This window comes from Papio anubis, chromosome 7 (genome assembly GCF_008728515.1).
Source record: "Papio anubis isolate 15944 chromosome 7, Panubis1.0, whole genome shotgun sequence".
In the NCBI taxonomy this organism is placed as follows: Eukaryota; Metazoa; Chordata; class Mammalia; order Primates; family Cercopithecidae; genus Papio; species Papio anubis.
The window spans coordinates 124,612,735-124,636,617 of NC_044982.1; the positions used below are offsets into that span (position 1 = coordinate 124,612,735).

Consider the following 23,883-nt stretch of genomic DNA (forward strand, 5'->3'; position numbering starts at 1 on the left):
GTGGCAGGCACCTGTAGTCCCAGCTACTCGGGAGGGAGGCTGAGGCAGGAGAATGCCATGAACCTGGAAGGCGGAGCTTACAGTGAGCCAAGATTGCGCTACTGCTCTCCAGCCTGGGCTACAGAGCGAGACTCTGTCTCAAAAAAAACAAACCAAAAAAAAAAACCAACACCAAAACTATTGTATAAATAGAATCATACAGTATGTAACCTTTTTAAAATCAGGGCCAGGCTCGTTGGCTCGTGTCTGTAATCCCAGCACTTTGGGAGGCTGAGGCAGGAGGATTGCTTGATTCTGGGAGTTTGAGACCAGCCTGGGCAACATAGTGAGATCCCATCTCTACAAAAAATTTAAAAATTAGCCTCATGTCGTGGTGCACACTTACAGTCCCAGCTACTTGGGAGGCTGAAGTGGGAGGATCACTTGAGATTAGAAGTTCAAGGCGAGGCTTCAGTGAACTGTGATCATGCCACTGCATGCCAGTCTGGGTGACAGAGTGAGACAATGTCTCAAAACAACAACAACAAATAACCAGCATAATTCCTTGGAGAGTCATCCAAGTTGCTGTGTGTTGATAGTTCATTCCTGTTTGTTGCTGAGCAATATTCCATGGTGTGGATGCACCGTGGTTTCTTTAACCATTCACCTACTGAAGGATACCTGAGCTAATTTTAAGTTTTTGCTATTATTATGGGTAAAGCTGCTATGAACATATGTGTACCGGTTTTTGTGTGAACATAAGTCTTCATTTCTCTGGGATAAATGCCCAGGCATGCAATTTCTGGGTCATGTGGTAGCTGCACGTTTAGTTTTCGAAGAAAATGCCAAACTGTTTTCCAGAGTGACTGTGTTACTATTTTTTTTTTTTTTTTGAGACGGAGTCTCACTCTGTTGCCCAGGCTGGAATGCAGTGGAGCGATCTTGGCTCACTGCAACCTCCACCTCCTGGGTTCAAGCGATTCTCTTGCCTCAGCCTCCTGAGTAGCTGGGACTACAGGTGTGTGCCACCACGCCTGGCTAATTTTTTGTATTTTTAGTAGAGACAGGGTTTCACCATATTGGTCAGGCTGGTCTTGAACTCCTGACCTTGTGATCTGCCCGCCTTGGCCTCCCAAAGTGCTGGGATTACAGGTGTGAGCCACTGCACCCAGCCTGTGTTACTATTTTTTAAAGACTAGAGAGCATGTTTGTGTGCTGAAGGGGAAGATTTAGATTTTAGGAACCAGGTCCTTGAAGATGGGAGAGAGGAAGTTTCTATAGGTTTTGCAGAGGGATTGGCTAGTTTTTTTTTTTTTTTTTTTTTTTTTTTTTTTTTTTTTTTTTAGACAGGGTCATCCGGGCTGGAGTGCAGTGGCATGATCACAGCTCACTGTAGCCTCGACCTCCTGGGCCCAAGCTATCCTCCTACCTCAGCCTCCCAAGTAGCTGGGACTGCAGGGGTGTATCAGCATGCCTGGCTAATTTTTTATTACTAGCCAATGTAGAGATGGGCGTCTCTCTACATTGCCCAGGCTGGTCTCAAACTCCTGGGCTCAAGCAATCTGCCTGCGTTGGCCTCCCAAACTGCTGAGATTATAGGTGTAAGCCACCATGCCTGGCCAGAATTGGCTAGTCTTTAGTAAAGGGACATCCATTGGGCGACAGAGTGAGACTCCATCTCAAAATAAAAAACAAAAACCAACAAAAACATTAAGAATAGAACTACTGTATGATCCAGGAATCCTACTACTGGGTATATATCCAAAGGAACTGAAATCAGCATGTCAAAGAGGTTTGTATTCCCGTGTTCACTGCAGCATTATTCACAACAGCCAACACATGGAAACCACCACAGTGCCCAACAACACACGAATGGATAAAGAAAAATGTACATATGGACAATGGGGTACTATTCAGCCTTAAAAAAAGAAGGAAACTATCATTTGCGACAACATGGATGAACCTGAGAGATGTTATGTTATGTGACACAAACCAGGCACAAAACAAGAAATACTGCATGATTTCACTTACATGTAGAGTGTGAAAAAATCAAACTCAGACCAAGAATGGTGGCTCAGACCTGTAATCCCATCCATTGCTTTGGGAGGCTAAGATAGGAGGATCCCTTGAGACCAGGAGTTTGAGACCAACCTGGGCAACACAGGGAAACAAAAGAGTAAAAAACAATTAGCTAGGCATGGTGGCATGTGCCTGTGGTCCTAGCTACTCGGGAGACTGAGGCAGGAGGATCCTTTTGGGCCAGGAATTTGAGGCTCCAGTGAGCTATACTGGTTCCACTGCACTCCAGCCTAGGCAAAAGAATGAAACCCTGTGTCAGAAAAAACAAAAACTCAAAAAGTCAAACTCATAGAAATAGAGAGTAAAATGATGGTCACCAGAGACCGGGGGCGGGTAGAGGAATTGGAAAAGTGTTGGTCAAAGGACACAAATTTTCAGTTAGACAAGAGGAGTAAATTCAAGAGATCTATGTTACATCATGACGGCTAGAGTTAATAACAACATAGTGTATATTTGCAAAAAATGATAAGGATGTAAGATAATAAATATGTTAAAAAGCTTGATTTGGCTGGGTGCAGTGGCTCACGCCTGTAATCCCAGCACTTTGGGAGGCTGAGGCATGTGGATCACTTGAGGTCAGGAGTTCGAAACCAGCTTGGCCAACATGGTAAAAGCCCGTCTCTACTAAAAATACGAAAATTAGCCTGGCATGGTGGCGCACGCCTGTAGTCCCAGCTACTTAGGAGGCTGAGGCAGGAGTATCGTTTGAACCCAGGAGGCGAAGGTTGCAGTGAGCCGAGATTATGCCACTGCATTCCAGCCTGGGCAACAGAGCGAGACTCCATCTCAAAAAACAAAAACAAAAACAAAAAACAAAACGCTTTATTTAACCATTGATTAACTCTTCTACAATGTATACATATATGAAACATGATGTATACCATAAATATATACAATCTCAGTTAAAATTTTAAAAATATGCATAAAGAAATAATGATTTTTGTGGGAAATATTTTAACATAATTTTACACTTATGGTGCATGACTACTTTTATAATAAACTATTATCTCTCTTTGCCAAGAGAAACTGAGAAAAAAGAAATATCATTAGCTGGCAGTGGACTCAAATAGGAGAGTTTTCAGTTATTCCAAATTTTTTGGCTTACTGTATAATTCAGTCCTATGTAAAAATCTGTAATTGGTAACAATGACTACTGAGTTTGGACCCAAGTATTTACACTAAAGCTTTGACACATTAGGCAGTAGTGCAATCACAGCTCACTGCAGCCTCGACCTCCCGGGCTCAAGTGATCCTCCTGCCACAGCCTCCTGAGTAGCTGGAACCACAGGTGTGTGTCACCATGCTGGCTATTTTTTTTTTTTTTTTAAATTTTTATAGGGTCTCCTCATTACCCACAGCTAGTCTTAAACTCCTGGGCTCAAGTGATCCTCCCACCTGGACCTCTCAAAGTATTGAGATTGTAGGAATGAGCTGCCATGCTCAGTCATAGACAGGTTACTTTCTAATCTGTCTTAACAAGTTTCTTCCTCTTAAAAAAAAAAAAACAAAACTTAGGGCTAATGAATAGTGAGAAATTAGTGAGGTCAAGCGTTAAGCTCCTGATACAGGTCAAAGACTTATTGAGGGGTTTAATTAAGGCAAAGGTTATGGTTGGAGAGTCAACATTTTGGACGTGAAATGATTTTTGGTGAAAACAAAGTTGAGGGTGTGACTACAGGAGTGAGCAGCTGCTGTGGAGTGCTGAAAATCTCACTGGAGATGCGAAAGTCAAGGAAGTGAGAGGAGCGTGGCTGAGAGGACATCACGTGGACCTTGGGCTCACCAAATATGACAACATTTGGGGCGAAGACAGAGGCAGAAAGGCATGAGCCAAATAAGGGGCATCAACCAGGAGCTTGGCTGATGACGTGAACCAAGATAGTATATCTAGAGGGTGAAGCCCCAGTGGAACAGGGATTTTGTGGGAGGGAGGGGAAGCTAAACACTGGTCTAGAAATGGCATTGGGGTGGCATTACCCACTTCTGACGCTGAGGCACGTGAGAATGAGAAACAGAATTCACCTAATAGAGCTGCTGGAGAAGCAGCAGTTAGTGGATAGCCAAGTTTCAGATAAAGCAAAGATGCTGAGAAAAGACTGAGGATGTAGAAGAGTTTGCTGATCACACGTTGCAGAAGGCACAGTGGGAGGGTATGGCTAGGGGCAGGAAGCAGAGTCTGATAGATTGCCAGTGTGAGGGCAAGGATGCAGGTGACAATAGATGAGAAGGAACTTGAACCTGTGGTGGTGACTGGGGTAGACAGGGATAGAGGGGTGATGGGATATAGTGCTGTCGTAGAAGTTTCTGTGATGATAGACATGTTCCATATGTATATTCTGTAATACTGTGGCTGCTAGCCACATGTGGCTATGAAGCATATGAAATGTGGCTAGTGGGCCGGGCGAGGTGGCTCACGCCTGTAATCCCAGCACTTTGGGGGGCCGAGGTGGGTGGATCACCTGAGGTCAGGAGTTCGAGACCAACCTGGCCAACATGATGAAACCCCGTCTCTACTAAAAATATAAACATTAGGCCGGGCATGGTGGCTCACGCCTGTAATCCCAGCACTTTGGGAGGCCGAGGTGGGTGGATCATGAGGTCAAGAGATTGAGACCATCCTGGCTAACACTGTGAAACCCCGTCTCTACTAAAAATACAAAAAGCCAGGCGTGGTGGCGGGCACCTATAGTCCCAGCTACTTGAGTGGCTGAGGCAGGAGAATGGCGTGAACCCAGCAGGCGGAGCTTGCAGTGAACCGAGGTGACGCCACTGTACTCCAACCTGGGAGACAGACTCTGTCTCAAAATAAATAAATAATAAATACATAAAAATTAGCCGGGTGTGGTGGTAGGGCACCTGTAATCCCAGCTACTTGGGAGGCTGAGGCAGAAGAATTGCTTGAACCTGGGAGGCAGAGGTTGCAGGGAGCTGAGATCATTCCACTGCACTCCAGCTTAGGCGACAGAGTGAGACTTGGTTTCAAAAAAAGAAAAAGAAATGTGGCTAGTGGGACTGAGGAATTGAACTTTTAACTTTATTTCATTTTAATTAATTTAGATTTAAAGACTTCAGTTTTTGTGAATTTTTCACTTGCCAGGTGGCTATCAGAGTGGCCACTCCTTCAAACAGAAAGCTGTCCAGAGAGCTTCTGACTCTTCCACCATGCAGATCCAGACAAAGCACAGTATCAGGCAACTTGGGATCCAAATTCTAACTACACCACTTAATCGCTTTGAATTAAAGCTAGCATGTTAACATGTCTGGTATAGACAGACCCTCATTAAATATTGGATGACAGAATAAATCTCCCTGAGGTTTAATTCTCTTCATCCTTAAAATGAGGGTGGAGAGCTGTTCTCAAATGTAGTACTTTACCCATGATGCTCAATAAATAGTCGCTATTATTGACATAGTGAGTTCTCAATATTTGTTGATTCATGGGTCAAAAACTGCCCTTCAGGTCAAAGGGTTACTTGTCCAGGAACGGGCTGGCAGAAGTGAGACATTCCAGCTCCCTTTGAGGGCCAAGAGGATTGCCCAGGTCTCTGGGACTATGTGATGGGGTAGATCAGGGCTGGGTTTAAGTGTTCGATTTTGCTGAGTACTAATGTAAGAACGTACCTGACTTGAACCTGGAGGAGTAGGTAGGGATAGCTGAGGGACAAAGTGGAGGATCTTAAAGTGAACCAGAGTATAAGACCAGCCTTGCCTGAATATCTCGTGATAATCTGGGCAGTTTGCGTATCATTTACCACTTTAATTTGTGCTGAAAAAGCCTTAGCTTGGCAGCTCCAACCTTTCTTCTGTACCTCCATCCCCATCATCCAAAACCCAAAAGCATGCTGTTTGTGAAGTAGAGTAACCATATCCTGGGATAACTCTGATGTGAGACATTTGTGAACTGAAAGTCATAGTGACCACCGATCTGGAGTATCACCCTTTCTCCAAATTACCACCCTTTCTGCAAAGCTGTCCTTAATTCCCTAAATTACTCTCTGTGGCATTCCTCAGATTGAGCACTTACTTACCTGGTATTGTGATGGCCTGTGTCTCTTCCCTTGACCAGATTGTGACATCCAAGGCGGGAACCTTGCCTGGTTGATTACGGAGTATTCTTGGACTTTAGCACATGCCTGGAGCACACAGTAAGTAGCTATTCAATAATTATTTGTTGGCTGGGCACGGTGGCTCATGCCTGTAATCCCAGTACTTTGGGAGGCCAAGGAGGGTGGATCACCTAAAGTCAGGACTTCAAGACCAGCTTGGCCAACATAGTGAAACCTCGTCTCTACTAAAAATACAGAAATTAGCCGGGCATGGTGGTACACGTCTGTAATCCCAGCTACTCAGGAGGCTGAGGCAGGAAAATTGCTTGAACCCGGGAGGTGGAGGTTGCAGTGACCTGAGATCGTGCCACTGCACTCCAGCCTGGGCCACAGAGTGAGACTCCATCTCAAAAATAAATAAATAAAATAATTATTTGTTGAATAACTGAATGGATGTAATCTGAGGTGACAGTGACCCACCGTGATGTGAGATAATGTGACCTCTCGATTGCAATCTGGGTTGACTGTGAACAAAGTCGGGGCTTTTGATGATTATGTTGAAGTGCCTGTGATTGTAACCTGCAAGGACTGTGATCTGAGGGGTCTGCGCACCGGTGACTGTGGCCTTCAGGCACTAATCTGTGATAAGGACCAGAAAGGGATAACTGAACTAGTAACCTTGCATGATCGATTGAAGTAACTTGCACTGATTGTGATCTGAAGTCACTGTGAACAAGTTAGTGACGACGCTTTCCACAACTGTCTTGCTGTAACTGTGCTCATGATCTACAGAGTTCTGGCTTCAGATGACCGACCTTTAAGCCAGTGCTTGGAGCAGCCTTGACGATTGAGATGTGTGCCAGATGCTGAGATTGTTGATCTACGCTGACAGCTGAGGTTCTGCATTATGAGTTGAGATAACAGATCTGTGGGCCTGGACTCAGACTGGGAATGGTGCTAATATGTGTGTAGTTCTCTTAGATTTCTGATTTTGTTTTAATATCCTCCCAAATGGCACAGCCCTGTTCGGCCCCACGCAAAAGAGCAATAGGGATGAGGACCAGGTTGAGTCAATCCTCACAGAAAACTCTACAGGAAACACAACGCATCTTTTGGGCCGCGCTGCCGCAGCGGCGGGCAAAGCCACCGCCTTGGCCATGGCCTCCATCACAGCCTGCCCTTCATTCGGACCCCCTACCCCCACCCCCACGATTGGTCCCTGGTGCGCCTGCTCGGAGGCGGGGCGGAGCTTTGCCCTTTGTTGTGGGCCCCAGTTTCCCAGGACACCGCGCGGCGCTGGGGTGGGGCTATGCAGATGAGGCACTCGGGGGCGGGGCGGCGGCGGCGGCCGGGGAGGGTCAGTTGGAGGCAGGCGCTCGCTGAGGCAGGAGGAGGCGCTCGGCCCGCGGCCTGACAGGGACTTAGCCCGCAGAGATCGACCCCGCGCGCGCGACCCCACACCCACCCACTCATCCACCTATCCACTCCCTGCGCCGCCTCCTCCCACCCTGAGCAGAGCCGCCGAGGATGATAAACACCCAGGACAGGTAACGGCCCGGCCCAGGCTCCCCGCCCCCATCCTCCCTCATCTGCTCCAGAGGGCCTCTCCCATACCCCCAGCCGGCCCCCGCCCCCCGCAACGGGGCCATCCGCCCCAGCCAGCTCCCTTCACCACTGTAGTCACCCCAGTCCGGTCCTCAGCCCTGCAGCTGGGCCTTCTTATGTCCTTTAGCCCCTTCTCTTTAGCCGGGCCCATCCCCCTCATCCGGGCCTCCTCCTCCCCTAAAGCCCCCAAAAGCCGGAACCCAACCTTCCAACCAGGTCCCCTTTTTTTCCTTAGCCCCACCGAACTGTGCCCCATTCCCCAAACTGGGCTTTCCCCCGCATCCAGATTCCCCAAATTGTTTCCTGTCTTCCTCAGATCTTTCTTACTCCCCTTATAAGTCACTTAACCCTTCGCTTTGAATCCCCTCCCTGATGAAAACTGCACCCCCCACCCAGACTCTTCTCGTATCACTGCCCCCCGCCCAAAGTCAGCCTCCACCCCTTAGTTCTCAGTTACCCCCACTCATCACCCTCCCCCCATTCTCTTCAGGCCTAGCAGTCCTTACACGTATGTCCAGCCTTCCTTCTGGTCCCATACTTCAGCTTTATCTTTCCCCCACCTTCCTCCCTCCACACCCCTCTCCCAGTTAGGCCCCATTTTCCCAGTCTCCTAACGTCATTCCTTTTATTTATCAAACACTGGGTTTGATTCTGTGCTCCATCCTATTGCCCCAATGGTATAACCCTAACACTCTTGGAAACATTCTTACCCTGTAAACATCTTTCAGCTGGGACTCATCCTTCTCCTTCCCCTCTTAACTGAACCCCATCTTTGGATCATCAGATCACAGGACTCAGCTATCCCGCTTCCAGTGAACCTTCCCCCTGTACCTCCAGTGCCTTCAAACCAAGCTCTATATTCTGGACGCTAGGCCTTTGCAATTTCCTCCCTCAAAACCCGACCCTAGTCTTCCCCCATTAATTAGAGAAGGGCTGCACATCTTTCTCAGACCGAGGACCCTGGTTTTCCAAACTTGCATGGTATACCCTTCCCCCTGCAGATAGCTGCTCAATTTTCCTTTCTCTGCATGCCTCTCTTTCTCCAAGGCAATCCTTCTTACCTGTCTTCCCTCAAATTTTAATATATTCCATATTTCTGCCTCTGTTCTCTGAAACTGTTCCACAATTTCCTAATTCCCCAGGATTTTTAATTTCAGTTGCTCCTTATACATCAGAATGGCTTCCATTTACAATTTGGACCTAATTCTCTTCCTCATTTTTTCCCCAGACTTGTTGCTGTCCTGTCCAAACCGTGTCTGAAGCTCATTAGTTCCCCACACCAGACCTTTTGTCCCCAGATTTGGCCTTATGGCCTCTGCCTCTCACTTGGGCCTCATTATTTTGCAAGCAGATCCATTCCCTGTAAATCTTTCTTAAATTGGGCCATGTTCTATTCAGAATTAGAGTAGTTTCTCTTAAAAGCATTGCCTTCTTTCTTGCTTTTCTTTGCATAGAGCCCTCTAACTGCCACTCAGGGTTCCTCTCAAACTTGGGCACTCTTCTTACTGAAATAGGCTATCAACTTTCCTTTCCTACTTGTTAACAGCACCAGCCTTAAATATTCCAACTGGGTTTTCAGCTATTCTTGTATTTCAGTGTTTCTTTCCCTGGCTTCACATTTGAGAAATCAGTCACTTGGGCCCCACCTTCAAAGATTGGTCTTATTGGCCTACAGTGTCCTGATTATTAGCATATAGTTTTAAAGCTCCCCAGGTAATTATAATACGAAGCTGGGGTTAAAAACCACTGCTTCCTTCCCGCAGCTTTTCCTATCCTATTCCTGTAGTGGGTGTTAGCTCTTTTTCTACTGACAAGGGCCTAATTTTCTTGGAGGAATTTTTTTTTTTCTTTTTTTTTTTTGAGACAGGGTCTCACTCTGTGGCACAGGCTGGAGTGCAGTGGTGCGATCTGGGCTCACTGCAACCTCTGCCTCCTGGACTCCATTTCTTCAGGGATTTCTTAGTCTTTCTCTCTCAGGTACTGTCCAGAAGTACCCAAGATACAATACCTGCAACAGCCTCTGAAGTTCCTGTCTCTAGTTACTTAGTTCTCAGCTATTGGCCATTTTCTTCCCCCAAGTCTCAGACTCTTACCCAGTGCCCCCACCCCCATTTCTTCTTTACATGTAGAAAGAAAATTCATTCCCCATTTGATAATTTGTTATGGTCTTATTTGACCTGTTATCCCTGCCTCCCAAGTTCTCTTTACCCTATAGCCCATCAGCTGTTAGAGTTTCCTTTTCCAAGAGTCTCCATGTCCATTCCCTCTGCATTCCCCTCTTTCACTCCATCTTCTGTAACCCAGCCCCTCTGGAGCTGAGGAGGTGGAGGCGGATGTAGACTCGGAGAGTGCTGGATGCAAAGGTGTTACGTGTGGCAAAGGCGCCGTGTGTGCTGAGGATAGATGGCAGGTATGAGAGAGGGCAGGATGAAGCACGGGTGGAGGGAAGCAGAGGGACCTACAACAAAACCCACTCAAGGGGGTATGTGAGATGGACTTTTTTTCCTCTTCTTTTTGTGTGTCTGTAGTGGGGGTTGGAAGGTGGGGTGGTCTCAGCAGTCATTCTCTGGAGTCCTCTGGACTGAGCTGGTGGAAATGCCGAGTCTTTTGCAGGCTGAGCCCTAAGAGTTGAGCAACTTGGAACCAACATGTAAGAGTCTTCACCAACTGTGAGGTTGAAAGACCTGAGTTCTGGCTGAGCCATTGTGCTTACATGTGTAAAGAAGAGGGGGTTGGGTTAACTTGACTCAAAAATTCTTTCCAGCTTCCTAAGTGGCAAAACAGGCTTGCTTGTCTCCAGGGCCCTTGCTTAGCGTGTTGGTAATTTGAGGGGCCTGGCTGTATGAGAGGCAGGTGGAGAGAGGAGCCAACTGGCCTGCCAGGGCCTGGGTAGGAGCTAGGCCTTGGATCAGGCTTCTCCACTTGGCCTGGGGGTGGGGTGTTGTGTGCAGGGTGTCTGATTTCTTTGAGTGATGGCAATCCCGTTTCCATAGCATGTTTCCTAGCTTCCTCGGGCCTGCCCCTAACTTTCTAAAAGGAATCCTGGTAGAGTCCTAACTAGGGATTCCGATAAGAGCCGGATGTTCTTCCCAGTGTTCTCGGGTGTTTCATATCCACAGAGCCGGGAGCTGGCTGGGTTTAGTTCCCATTGGGTGGGGGATGGGATTTTCAGCTTCCCTGGCTGCAGTGAAAAACTCAGGAGGTGGAGGCTTGGTTTCCTGGAAGAAATAGTTGCAGAGGAGCTGGCACCATGTTTTGAAAACAAGGCTCTTCCTTTCCAGTGTTGTTCTGATTGGTACTTCCAAAATGTCAGAATTCCTGATGGTGGGGGAGGGAAGAAGATACAAGTACAAGCACCTTTATTACCCTTTTTGAACATTAGGTTTAAATCCAAGGAAATCAAGCTTCCTGGCCTTTTTGTCCCTGGATTTGCAGGGGCAGGGAGACAGTATCTGTCTAGGGCTTGCTTTGTACCTGTGACAGTATAGTATGTAGAGAAGCACTAGCCCTGGCTTGATAGTGATATTATTATCAATCTGTGCTGATGGGCTTTGAAGAGACACATTTGGTTCTACAGGTGGTTTTTGGGGGAAAGGGGGCAGAGCACAAGAACATATCAGAACTATCAGCATCTTCACTGAGTGGTTTCCTGGGTAATGGAATTTCTGTCTCTTCCTAAAGAGTCTGGTTTCAGTTATTCCTTATTTGTTGGCACTATGGCTTGTTGGGCATGGAGTGGTAGGGAGAGACAGTTTTCCTATGATGTGCCTTCAAGGCCACCCTATAGGTAGGAGGGTTGGGGGAGAGGAGAGAGGGGAGAGAGAGAGGAGAGAGTGAAAGAGGAGAGAGAGAGAGGCACTCTCCTAGTATAGTCAGGAATCCCCCCAAATCAGAGCTAAGCTTCAGAAAGCAGTGTGGGCTAATAATAGCAATTCCTCACTCTGCCAAGAAATCCAAATTTAGTCTCAGAGCTGCTCAAAAATATAAAAAACGGGACTGAGGAGTGGGATAGAGGGATGTTACAAATGTGCATTTCTAGAAAAACAAAACGAGTAATTCATCCCTTTTTGAAAGAGTATACAGTGTTGATTCAAGTTGTGCCATGATTTAGAAGGTTATGCAGCCTAATTGAAAGTTACAGACCAGGCCAGGCATGGTGGCTCACACCTGTAATCCCAGCACTTTGGGAGGCTGAGAGGATTGCTTGAGCCCAGGAGTTCGAGACCAGCCTGGGCAACATAGTGAGAGCCCATCTCTAAAAAAAAAAAAAAAAAAGTTACAGACCAGAAACGGACAAGTAGGCAGGCAAGAATTTTGTCACTTAAAGTGAACAAAACAGGTAGTGTCCGGTTAGCAGCAGTAGCATAAAATGCTTTGTATTAGATAAACCTTAAGAAAATTTCTTAGGCCTTTGATACTATACAAACAATGATGTAATTCTATCCTGGGAAGAGGCTGGCACTGTGTGATGACCTTACTCTACAAACTAGATTGAGGTACTAATATGTAAAAGTAAAGTCTTTTTTTTTTTTTTTTTTTGGAGACGGAGTCTCGCTCTGCCGCCCAGGCTGGAGTGCAGTGGCCGGATCTCAGCTCACTGCAAGCTCCGCCTCCCGGGTTCACGCCATTCTCCTGCCTCAGCCTCCCGAGTAGCTGGGACTACAGGCGCCCACCACCTCGCCCGGCTAGTTTTTTGTATTTTTTAGTAGAGACGGGGTTTCACCGTGTTAGCCAGGATGGTCTCGATCTCCTGACCTCGTGATCCGCCCGTCTCGGCCTCCCAAAGTGCTGGGATTACAGGCTTGAGCCACCGCGCCCGGCGTAAAAGTAAAGTCTTATTTTAAAGCTTGATTACCTAGCTATCCACTCACCTCTGGTAGCATATGTGATTGTGCCTACCTTTGGCATATGTATCAATATCAGCTGTGTGATAAGCAAACCTCAAAGGCACAGATATTCTCGCTACCACTATAACTGTTTCTGTGGAGAATCAACCAAAACCCAATTTTGCTTTCAGCCTGTGATTCAGAGTGGTGATGTCATTTTCTTTATAATTGTGCTTAGCAAGAAGACTCCCTGTGGAATGCAGAGCAGCCCTAGTGAAATGACTTATGCCTGGCGTCTGCCAGGGGCCCTTTCTCAGATGGAAGGGGCATTGACAGCTGGAAATCAGCCTCTAGGGCCACACTAGACTGGAGGTGGTCATCACCTCCCACCTTTCTTACTTTCTGTTTTGCTAAGTGATGACATGTCTTTTTGCATAGGGATTAGTCATCAAAGACATTCCTAGTCTCAGAGTAAAAGCAACCTGTATGAGGGAAGTGAGGGCACCTTTGGGTGTTCTGTGAGACAGGGCCTGAGAAAGAATGGGTCAGAAGAGGTTGAGAGGGGGAAATGAATGTAGAACTGTGTTGGGAATGTGGTTTTCCTGTCTTCATTTGATACCAAAAGGTAGTTAATATCAAGGCCATCTGACTTTCTCCGGCAGGTAATAGAAACCAGAGAGAAAGGGTGCAGAATTGAATGAGCGAAGGAGGCCACTGATTCAAGTGAAACATGATCAGAAGTATATTAAGGAGAATTTGAATTTAAGTATTTTTTAGATGTAGCTAAGTGGAAGTTACTCACAGAATTACTTTTATACGGAATCTCTTCTCTTTGTACTCTGTACTCTTTCCATAGCCATCTGTGGGGGATTGGTTTCAGGACCTTCCCGTTACTAAAATCCAAGGGTGCTCAATTCCATTATATAAAATGGTGTAGTATTTACATATAACCTACGTATATCTTCCTATATACTTTAAATTATCTCTAGATTACTTATAATACATAACACAATGTAAATGCTATGTAAATAGTTTTAGTGCTTTTTTATTTGTACTATTTTTTTATCTGAGTATTTTTGACCCATGGTTGGTTGAATCCACGAATGTGGAACCTGTGGATATAGAGGACCAACTGTGTGTAAATCAAAACTGACTTAAAGACAGCCGGAAGTGAATCTTTTTTTTTTTTTTGAGATGGAGTCTTGCTCTGTTGCCAGGCTGGAGTACTGTGGCGCGGTCTTGGCTCACTGCAACCTCTGCCTCCCGTGTTCAAGCGATTCTGCTGCCTCAGCCTCCCAAGTAGCTGGGAATACAGGTGTGCACCACCACGCCCAGCTAATTTTTGTATTTTATGTAGAGACGGGGTTTCACCGTGTTGACCAGGATGATCTCGATCTCTTGACTTTGTGATCTGCCCGCCTCTGCCTCCCAAAGTGCTGGGATTACAGGCGTGAGCCACTGCACCCAGCTGGAAGTGATTCTTTAACAGAAGATCCTTTACTTTTATCAAGAGACTTAAGGGTTAATTCTAAATAGTAAGTACCCTAGAGATTTAGAAATAGCATTTGAATTATAAAAATTTTATTTACCATCATCATTGCCCAGCTATACATCTGCTGCATACACTGCCTATCTGTAGTCAGTGTGTGAAACTGTAACCTGCTAAGGGCATTTCATACAACAGTTTCACAGACACTTTAGAGACAGCAGGATGTGATATGTTAGTAGCACTCATATGTATTCTGAGGAGTGTTTCCAAGGGCATGTCCTATCACTGAGAAAATAAAAGGCACTAACAGATTGACTCTAATGTTCCATCTCTCTTCCGAATTGCCTTGTATGCTGGATACCTGACACGTTAGTTTCCAGCATGGTGTATTTCTTTTTTCTCCTGCAAAGCAGGACCAGCCCAGCTGGATGTTTGGGTTCAGTCTGATACATTTGATTCTCCTTAATCAGCCTGATCTTTTCAGCCTCTGAAAAGGACTGAGCTGCCTTTTTTTTTTTTTTTTTTTTTTTTTTTTGAGACAGAGTCTCGCTCTGTCACCCAGGCTGGAGTGCAGTGGTGCGATCTCAGCTCACTGCAGCCTCCGCCTCCCTGGTTCAAGCATTTCTCCTACCTCAGCCTCCCAAAGTGCTGGGATTACAGGCATGAGCCACCATGCCCAGCCTGTTTCTTAAATCATCCTTTCGGTGGTTGAGATTAAACCATGCCTGCCCTCAAGTGGTGTGACCAGGAGATGAGGAAGGATTGGAAAAAGCTGGGGATAGGAGCCAGTTAGAAACAAGACTAAACTGAATATGAAACCCAACCTGGTTTGGATCTTAGGATAGGAATACTTGTGTTTAGAAGTCACTGTCTATTGTGCTTAAATTCTTCCAGGATTCACTATTCCTAATGAGCTTGGTGGCGGATCTTTAATACCATTTGAACACTAAAGCCATTATTAGAAGAGAAGGCCATTACTGGGTAATTTCATGCCCCTTAATGTCTTTAACTACCACATACGTACCCATCCGCCTTCCTTTCTCACTTTAGAAATGACAGTCAGGTTTTTTGGAAGAGAAGCAATTTGCCATTCACAGCAAGTAACTAATAACAGATGCTTTATGTGGACGATGAAGATAATTATTGTGATCTACTGTCTACTAAGCTTATCCCAAACCCCAGCTGTTTCTTTTAGGGAACTGGAACTAGTTCCCAGAGTGGGGGCTTGAAACACCCCTCCACCCCCACTCACATACACACTCGCTTTCCTGCACAGATTTATGGGGGAGGAGCAGAGCCTCCAGGATCCTTGTATGTGAGAGTGGGGAAGTAAATGACATGTTACCATGGCGTAGATATCTTGCATTTATTTGAAGAGGAGAGAGATCAGGAAACCAGAAATATCACAAGCCCCACTGCTAAATATGACTAGCTTAAAAAAAGAAATATCACAAGCTCATAGATTAGTGCTGGACACAGGGTAGGCCGGCTCCAGGGATTATTTCTAGGAAGACAAAGGGGATTATGGTCTAAAAACAATATCCTCACTTTATTCTCTTCATTTCAGTGAGTTGGCCCCGTTGCTTCTGCTGTTTGCAAGTAAAAATTAGCTAAGAATCAAGATGGTAGTTGGAATGCAGGGCAGAGGTTGAATGTAGCTCGCTCATCTAAAGACCATTTGAGGAATAATTCCTTTGGAAGTAGGAGCCTGGCACCAGAATTCTAGAATTGCAAGGGCCTTGGTGATTGATAGGGTTATGCTGTGAACCTAATTAATTCTCCTCGTATACAAGATGATAATCTGTCTATCTCAGAGGGGTTTGCCCCATCTTTGGCTAACTCCATTGACCAATAGAAGCAAATCAGCTTTCTCCAGTGGCCCAACCCTCCTCATGCCCCTGCAGGAACCTCAGCACAGGCCAGAAGTGGTCATTGGAGAATGAGAAGGGAATCATATGATGTGGTGCATGTGTGTGCATTTGCTTGGGGAAACTCCCCCCCGTCCCCAACCCCTGTCTTATTTTTTCTAGTCTGGACACTGTTATTCTGCCCCTTAACACATTGGAAGGGGGAATCACAATAGCTCATTGTCCCCAGCAGAAAATAACTCCTGTCTTGAAAACAGTAGCATAGTCCTCTGTTAAGCCCTTTCTGTTTGTTTGTTTTTGTTTTTTTGAGACAGAGTGTTGCTTTTGTTGCCCAGGCTGGAGTGCAGTGATGTGGTCTTTGCTCACTGCAACCTCCACTTCTCAGGTTCAGGGGATTCTCCTGCCTCAGCCTCCGTAGTAGCTTGGATTACAGGCATGCGCTACCACACCCAGCTAATTTTTGTATTTTCAGTAGAGATGGGGTTTCACCATGTTGGCCAGGCTGGTCTCAAACTCCTGACCTCAGGTGATCCACCCACCTCGGCCTCCAAAACTGCTGAGATTACAGGTGTGAGCCACTGCGCCTGGCCATTTTGTTTTGAGCTGAAGTTTTACTCTGTCACCCAGGCTAGAGTACAGTGGCACAATCTTAGCTCACTGCAGCCTCTGCCTCCCAGGTTCAAGCGATTCTTCTGCATCAACCTCCTGAGTAGCTGGGTCTACAGGTGCACACCACACCTGGCTAAATTTTTTTTTTTTGTATTTTTAGTAGAGATGGGGTTTCACCATATTGGCCAGGCTGCTCAAACTCCTGTCCTCAAGTGATCCACCTGCCTCAGTCTCCCAAAGTGTTGGGATTACAGGCATGAGCCACCGCGCCCAGTTCAGCCCTTTCTGTTAACAGCTGTTGGCGAGGCCAAGAGTGGAGGAGGTGAGGATGACCTGAGGTTTTCCAGAGGAGGGAAGAGGTGGATATGTGGTTACAGCCCTAGATTTTTTTTTTTTTTTTGGAGGAGGAGTCTGGCTCTGTCACCCAGGCTAGAGTGCAGTGGCGCAATCTTGGCTAACTGCAGCCTCCACCTCCTGGGTTCAATAAATTCTTTTGCCTCAGCATTTTGAGTACCTGGGATTACAGGCGCCTGCCACCACATCCAGCTAATTTTTGTACTTTTAGTAGAGATGGGGTTTTTGCCATGTTGGCCAGGCTGGTCTTGAACTCCTAAGCTCAAGTGATCCTCCCTCTTTGGCCTCCCAAAGTGCACCCCTAGATAATGACGCTGCTCCTCACCCATGGACACTTTTGTGGGAAATCCATTTCTCAAAGAAATTTCCAAGTATACTTGTAGGCCTCCATTTGAAATCTTTGAGAAAACAGACGCTAGGAGCTGAGCAGTGATGGATTTGGACTTCCATTTTCAGCTGGAGTGCAGATACAGTTCTGCTAATAGGACTGCCCCTTTGGTTATTGTACCATTGCCATGTTAAGTGTGAGTTCAGTTTGTTGTTCTTCATTTAGGAGAGTCCAAAATTGGCATGCCATGCTATATAAAGCAAAGGACAGTGTGGAGAATAGTTACCTCACACCATTTTACAATGGCTTTCGGGGGAAAAAAGCCCTAATTTACAGCATTTGGGGACTTTTGCAGTATAAATACTCCTCCTCTGGCCAATTCAAGGTACCAACATGACATCATTAAACACATACTTGGGAAGAGATGTGCACGATTGTGTGAGCTGGCCCCAGCACACCACTGCAGTACCCCCTGTATGTGTCCACTGCATTCCAGCTGCTCTGAGGCTGATGTGTGGTGGCTGGGAAACAGGCCTGTTGCTGAGTCGTGGTGTGTACACGCACACACAATATACCTCTTTCTCTGCTTCACTTGCCCTTGGCCTAGGGAATGAACTACATCTCAGCCTAAGGAACCACTAAAAATTGGATTCAAAGACAGTTGAGCAGATCTACAGCCCTGTTGGGTCCATCCGAAAATCAAGGTGGCCAGTAAGGTGACAGGGAGCTCCTTTAGGAGCCTTTTACCTGCTATAATCTGATTATTGGATTCCTTACTCAGGTCATAGCATGCATCCTCTCCCAGCACATACCCTGCTCCCAGCACATCTGAATTTCTGTTCTGACCACATCACTATTACCTGACCTCCCACGCTCAGGTCACAAAAGGATCAGCAAAGAAGGGCAAGAAGGCCCCGCATTTGGTGGCATACCAGGGGCAAATCAGATATCACAGTATTCTATGTACTATTGTGTACCTCTGCTCTGAGAGCTAAATCCCTGGATTGTTTTATTCTTAACGTCAAGGGATTTAGTTAAATGATTTCTCACTCCAGCCGGCTGTGGTGGCTCACGCTTGTAATCGCAGCACTTTGGGAGGTTGAGGCCGGTGGATGACTGGATGTCAGGAGTTTGAGACCAGCCTGACGAACATGGTGAAACCCCGTCTCTACTAAAAAATACAAAATTAGCCAGGCGTGGTGGCACATGCCTATAATCCCAGCTACTTGGGAGGCTGAGGCAGGAGAATCACTTGAACCTGGGAGGCGGAGGTTGCAGTGAGCCAGGTTCGTGCCAGCTTGGCCCTCCTGAGACTCCTTCCCCATGCGTCTGCAACACGGTGGGTTCCCCCTAAGACAGCAGTATAGTTCTGGAAGCTGAAGCCCACAGGACTGGGGCAGTTGGGGAGCCTTCATAAGCCTTCCCTTGTTTAGAGAGAGCCGGGATGGATGGGGGTGGGATTTGAGTTATACCTTTACATCTTGGCTGGGCGCCGTGGCTTACGCCTGTAGTCCTAGCACTTTGGGAGGCTGAGGTGGATGGATCACGAGGTCAGGAGTTCGAGACCAGCCTGGCCAACATGGTGAAACCCCATCTCTACTAAAAATACAAAAATTAGCTGGGTGTGGTGGCATGCGCCTGTAGTCCCAGCTCCTCGGGAGGCTGAGGCAGGAGAATTGCTTGAGCTTGGGAGGTAGAGGTTGCAGTGAGCCGAGATCATGCCATTGCACTCCAGTCTGGGCGACACAGTGAGACTCCGCCTCAAAAAAAAAAAAAAATCTTAAAGTCTTGGTGTTTACTGTCTCATTCTCTCTGTCTCTTACAGTAGTATTTTGCCTTTGAGTAACTGTCCCCAGCTCCAGTGCTGCAGGCACATTGTTCCAGGGCCTCTGTGGTGCTCCTGATGCCCCTCACCCACTGTCGAAGATCCCCGGTGGGCGAGGGGGCGGCAGGGATCCTTCTCTCTCAGCTCTAATATATAAGGTAAGGAGGACCCTGGGATGGAAGGCTGGGTGTGGAGCCTTCTCAGACTCCACTGAGCTGCTGCTCAAGGGCAGTAATCATTTTCTGTAGTCCTCTGGCTCTTAGCCTAGGCCAGTGGGGGTACTGTGAAGGACTCTTTCAGCTGAGGCTGTTGCATGGCTTATTGGGAATACTAGAGGAAAGATAACAGCACTATTTGTTGCCTTTTAATCTGCTGTAATTGAGGCCCAGAAGTTAGTTTAGCTTCTCACTAAGACTGGGATAGAAGGTTAGCAGGGTAGCTGAATTCTGGGCTTTTAGGATTGTGCCCAAGGGAGGTAACACAGAAGATAACACGGACCCTACAGTCCACTTGGAATCAGACTTTGGCTGACTGGGGCTCCAGCCAAACCCTCACACATATCATCATTTGTTTTTGATGTTTCCCTTTCTGACAGGGAAGGAAAAGAACATGGTGTTGGGGGAAAGTGTGGGCTTTCAAGTCAGGGAGACCTGGGTTTGAATCTCATCTCTGCCATTCACTGTCTTTGGAGCCTCGGGTCAGTTGCTTCATTATTCTCAGACTTAAAGTGGAGTTGTTAATTACCATCTGAAGTGCTTGTCATGGTGATAAAGGTAAATATATGGGACAGCACTTTGTACTTGGCACCTAGTGGACAATTGGTAAATATTTCCCTTCCTACCTTGCTAGCTTTTACTACCATCAACTGGTTTTAGTTTCTGGTAAGTGACAGCTCCTTTTAGCCATCATGACACTCTGCATTTTCAGCATGGCCTCTATCCCACGCTACCCTGAGACTGGCCTAAGGGGACTCCCGGCATCACCTAGATTAGGGAGTGGATGATATGGCCAGAAGCAGTAGTGACCTGGTCCTCTGCCCTGCTTTCCTTCCCAGGACGAGAAGCTCACTGTGACCCAGGACCTCCCTGTGAATGATGGAAAACCTCACATCGTCCACTTCCAGTATGAGGTCACCGAGGTGAAGGTCTCTTCTTGGGATGCAGTCCTGTCCAGCCAGAGCCTGTTTGTAGAAATCCCAGATGGATTATTAGCTGATGGGAGCAAAGAAGGGTAAAGAGCCAAATGCTGGGGAAGGGAAAGGAGTTCCCATTCCAGAGAAGAGTATATGTTTACTGTGGGTAACAGAATTGTAGGGGAGTCTGTGCCTTCTCCCTTAGCTCTAGACTCCCCAAGCAGATACCGTTTTGTAACAGGTTATTTTTAGCCAGTAAGACAGGCCTGCTCTAGGTTATAATTAAAGCAGATTGTTATCACATTAACCAAATGCCTGCCGGTTAATCGCCCCATGGTTCACTCTTCCCAGCAGACACTAAATCCCCCTTTAGCTACACAGTGGTATAGTTTAAAAGGCCAGGAAGCAAAGAGAAGTACTTAGGCCCATTACCACCTTCCTAGACCTCTCCCCTCCCATTCACACCCCACCCAGGAAGCTCAGAGGTAAGTGGGATTTCATTGGATTGGGCAAAGACCCTCCGAGCGGCCAGGAAGTGAGGCCAGGAAGCTCAGAGGTAAGTGGGATTTCATTGGATTGGGCAGACTCTCCAGGAGGCCAAGATGTGTAAGAAATGTCCTGGGGACAGAGTTCCCGAGTGGTCCCAGCCTCTTTAGAAAATCCTTTTAGGCTGTGTTAGAGCCCAGAGTGTCACTCTCAGTGGCAGGTGATCATATCGAACTTGGCAATCTGGCGGACACCTGAAGAACTGGGTTTTCTTTCTTTTTTTTTTTTTTTTGAGACTGAGTCTGGCTCTGTCGCCCAGGCTGGAGTGCAGTGGCCGGATCTCAGCTCACTGCAAGCTCCACCTCCCGGGTTTACGCCATTCTCCTGCCTCAGCCTCCGGAGTAGCTGGGACCACAGGCGCCCGCCACCTCGCCCGGCTAGTTTTTTGTATTTTTTAGTAGAGACGGGGTTTCACCGTGTTAGCCAGGATGGTCTCGATCTCCTGACCTTGTGATCCGCCCGTCTCAGCCTCCCAAAGTGCTGGGATTACAGGCTTGAGCCACCGCGCCCGGCAAGAACTGGGTTTTCTTTCTAGGCCCCAAACTCTGTCTTGTGAATAGCATTACTTAAGATGGGTAGTGTTGCTTTCAGATGAAGAACTCCCATTACAGGAAAAGTCAATAACATTTTTCTCAGGTGCTGTGGCCCTTTTTTTTTTTTTATCTGAATTCAAGGCTCTTGAGGTCTTGACATAGGAATCTTCCTCCTGGAGCTTCTGCATTTTTTTTTTTTTTTTTTTTTGAGACAGAGTCTCGCTTTGTTGCCCAGGCTGGAGTGCAGTGGCACAATCTCGGCTCACTGCAAGCTCCACCTCCCGGTTTCACGCCATTCTCCTGCCTCAGCCTCCGGAGTAGCTGGGACTACAGGTGCCCGCCACCACACCCGGCTAATTTTTTGTATTTTTAGTAGAGGTGGGGTTTCACCGTGTTAGCCAGGATGGTCTTGATCTCCTGACCTCATGATCTGCTCGCCTCAGCCTCCCAAAGTGCTGAGATTACAGGCGTGAGCCACCGCACCCCGCCCGGAGCTTCTGCATTTATACTGCTGGTTGTAGGCCTCAGAAAAGCCTTTGGGTTGGTGGGGGTGGGGTGTGAATGGGAGGGAGGTCTAGGAAGGTGGCGATGGGCCTCAGTACTTCTCTTTGCTTCCTGCAGATTGTTAGCACTGCTAGAGTTTGCTGAAGAGAAGATGAAAGTGAACTATGTCTTCATCTGCTTCAGGAAGGGCCGAGAAGACAGAGGTGAGGAGTCAGAGCGGCCTGAGCCTTATAGCCCAGACAGTGGGGCCTGGGGGAGAGAAGGGAGCACCACCACAATGAGGTGGGACTCTTGAATTTGCCTTTCAAACCCTGGGAAATCATGGTGGGAGGTCAAGTGCCCAAAGGGTTAGTAAAAGCCTAGTGCTTATTTGTTCCATCTTTGTTTGGGGTTTTGATTTCAGCCTACCCTGTGTTTCTCATCAGACTTTTTAACACTCTGTCTTCTGCAGCTCCACTCCTGAAGACCTTCAGCTTCTTGGGCTTTGAGATTGTACGTCCAGGCCATCCCTGTGTCCCCTCTCGGCCAGATGTGATGTTCATGGTTTATCCCCTGGACCAGAACTTGTCCGATGAGGACTAATAGTCATAGAGGATGCTTTGCCCAAGAGCCACAGTGGGGGAAGAGGGGAAGTTAGGCAGCCCTGGGACAGACGAGAGGGCTTCTCGCTGTCTAGGGAAGGACACTGAGGGGCTCAGGATGAGGGTTGCCTATTGTGTTCTCGGAGTTGACTCGTTGAAATTGTTTTCCATAAAGAACAGTATAAACATATTATTCACATGTAATCACCAATAGTAAATGAAGATGTTTATGAACTGGCATTAGAAGCTTTTTAAACTGCGCTGTGTGATGTGTTCTATCTAGCCTAGGGGAGGACATTGCCTAGAGGGGGAGGGACTGTCTGGGTTCAGGGGCATGGCCTGGAGGGCTGGTGGGCAGCACTGTCAGGCTCAGGTTTCCCTGCTGTTGGCTTTCTGTTTTGGTTATTAAGACTGTGTATTTTCTTTCTTTGCTTCCTGTCACCCCAGGGGCTCCTGAGTATAGGCTTTTCAGTCCCTGGGCAGTGTCCTTGAGTTGTTTTTTGACACTCTTACCTGGGCTTCTCTGTGTGCATTTGTGTCTGCCCTGGAGTAAGCAGGTCAGACCCCTCCTTCTTTACAGCTTAGTGTTATTCTGGCATTTGGTTAAGCTGACTTAATCTGTTTAATGTTATCAGTACATTTTAAATAGGGGCATTGAAATTTATTCCCACCACCAGGGCTTTTTAGGGGGATGCCTGGGCCATAAAAACACTAGCCAAACTCTAATTCTCAAATCACTGCCAGGAGTTATTGCTCCTGGCTGCAGGCCCAGGCCCCAAGGTCTCCTTCCTGGGGGTCACAAAGAGCAGAGAGGAAGAGGAATATAGCAACTCAGGGCCTGGGAATTGTGGGGGAATCTGTTCTTAGGGACTGGATGCCTCTGGCTGGCTGAGCATAGCACTAGCTGCCTCCCCACCAGGTTCTGAGTAGTGCCTGAGACCCTGCTCTGCAGGGCCTAGGGTAGCGCTGGGAGTGTAGAAGTGGCCTGCCCTTAACTGTTTTCACTAAACAGCTTTTTCTAAGGGGAGAGGAAGTGGGAAGAGATCTAGATTTGGTGAGGGGGATGGGGATGTCAGGGAGGCAAGTGTGTTGTGTTACTGTGTCAATAAACTGATTTAAAGTTGTGGTTGGTCTATTCTTTATTTCTCAACTAGGACCAACTCCCTACCAAACTGTTTTGAGTCCAGAGCCTAATAGAGGTATGGTGCATGCTCCTTGGGAAAAAAAGCTGCAGTGTAGGAGGACAGATAAACTGGCCTAGGTCTCTGGGGCCATATTACACTGTGAAATGCAGGGTTGCTAGGAGTCTGAGACTCACTGCCAGAGCCCCCTGGAGAGACAGGTGTGTACACGTCAGCTTCATCTAGGAGAGGCTATACCCAAGATCCAATCTGCTCTTAGCTCTTCCTTTTCTATAAAAGGCTGGGGAGGTTGGGTCCTGAAACTGGGTTTTGGCGCATGGAGCTCCTGACATTCCCATTCCTGAGGTCTTTGAAGGGTGCAGCACACACCTTCCTTAATCATCTAGTTTTCTCCTTTTGGAGCTCAGTGTCCTAAGGTGTGGTTTCCAGTCCCCCAC

At 47.2% G+C, this 23,883-nt stretch overlaps 1 protein-coding gene across 1 annotated transcript; it reads left to right on the forward strand.

Annotated features, from left to right (window-relative positions):
• The first annotated feature begins 7,431 nt into the window (after positions 1 to 7,431).
• Positions 7,432 to 23,430, forward strand: OAZ2 (ornithine decarboxylase antizyme 2). The gene is given in 5 exon segments (NM_001289996.1): positions 7,432 to 7,651; positions 19,009 to 19,166; positions 20,063 to 20,238; positions 21,841 to 21,926; positions 22,175 to 23,430. Coding segments are annotated over 5 exon segments (570 nt in total). The 5' UTR covers positions 7,432 to 7,631; the 3' UTR covers positions 22,306 to 23,430.
• Positions 23,431 to 23,883: the final 453 nt, after the last annotated feature.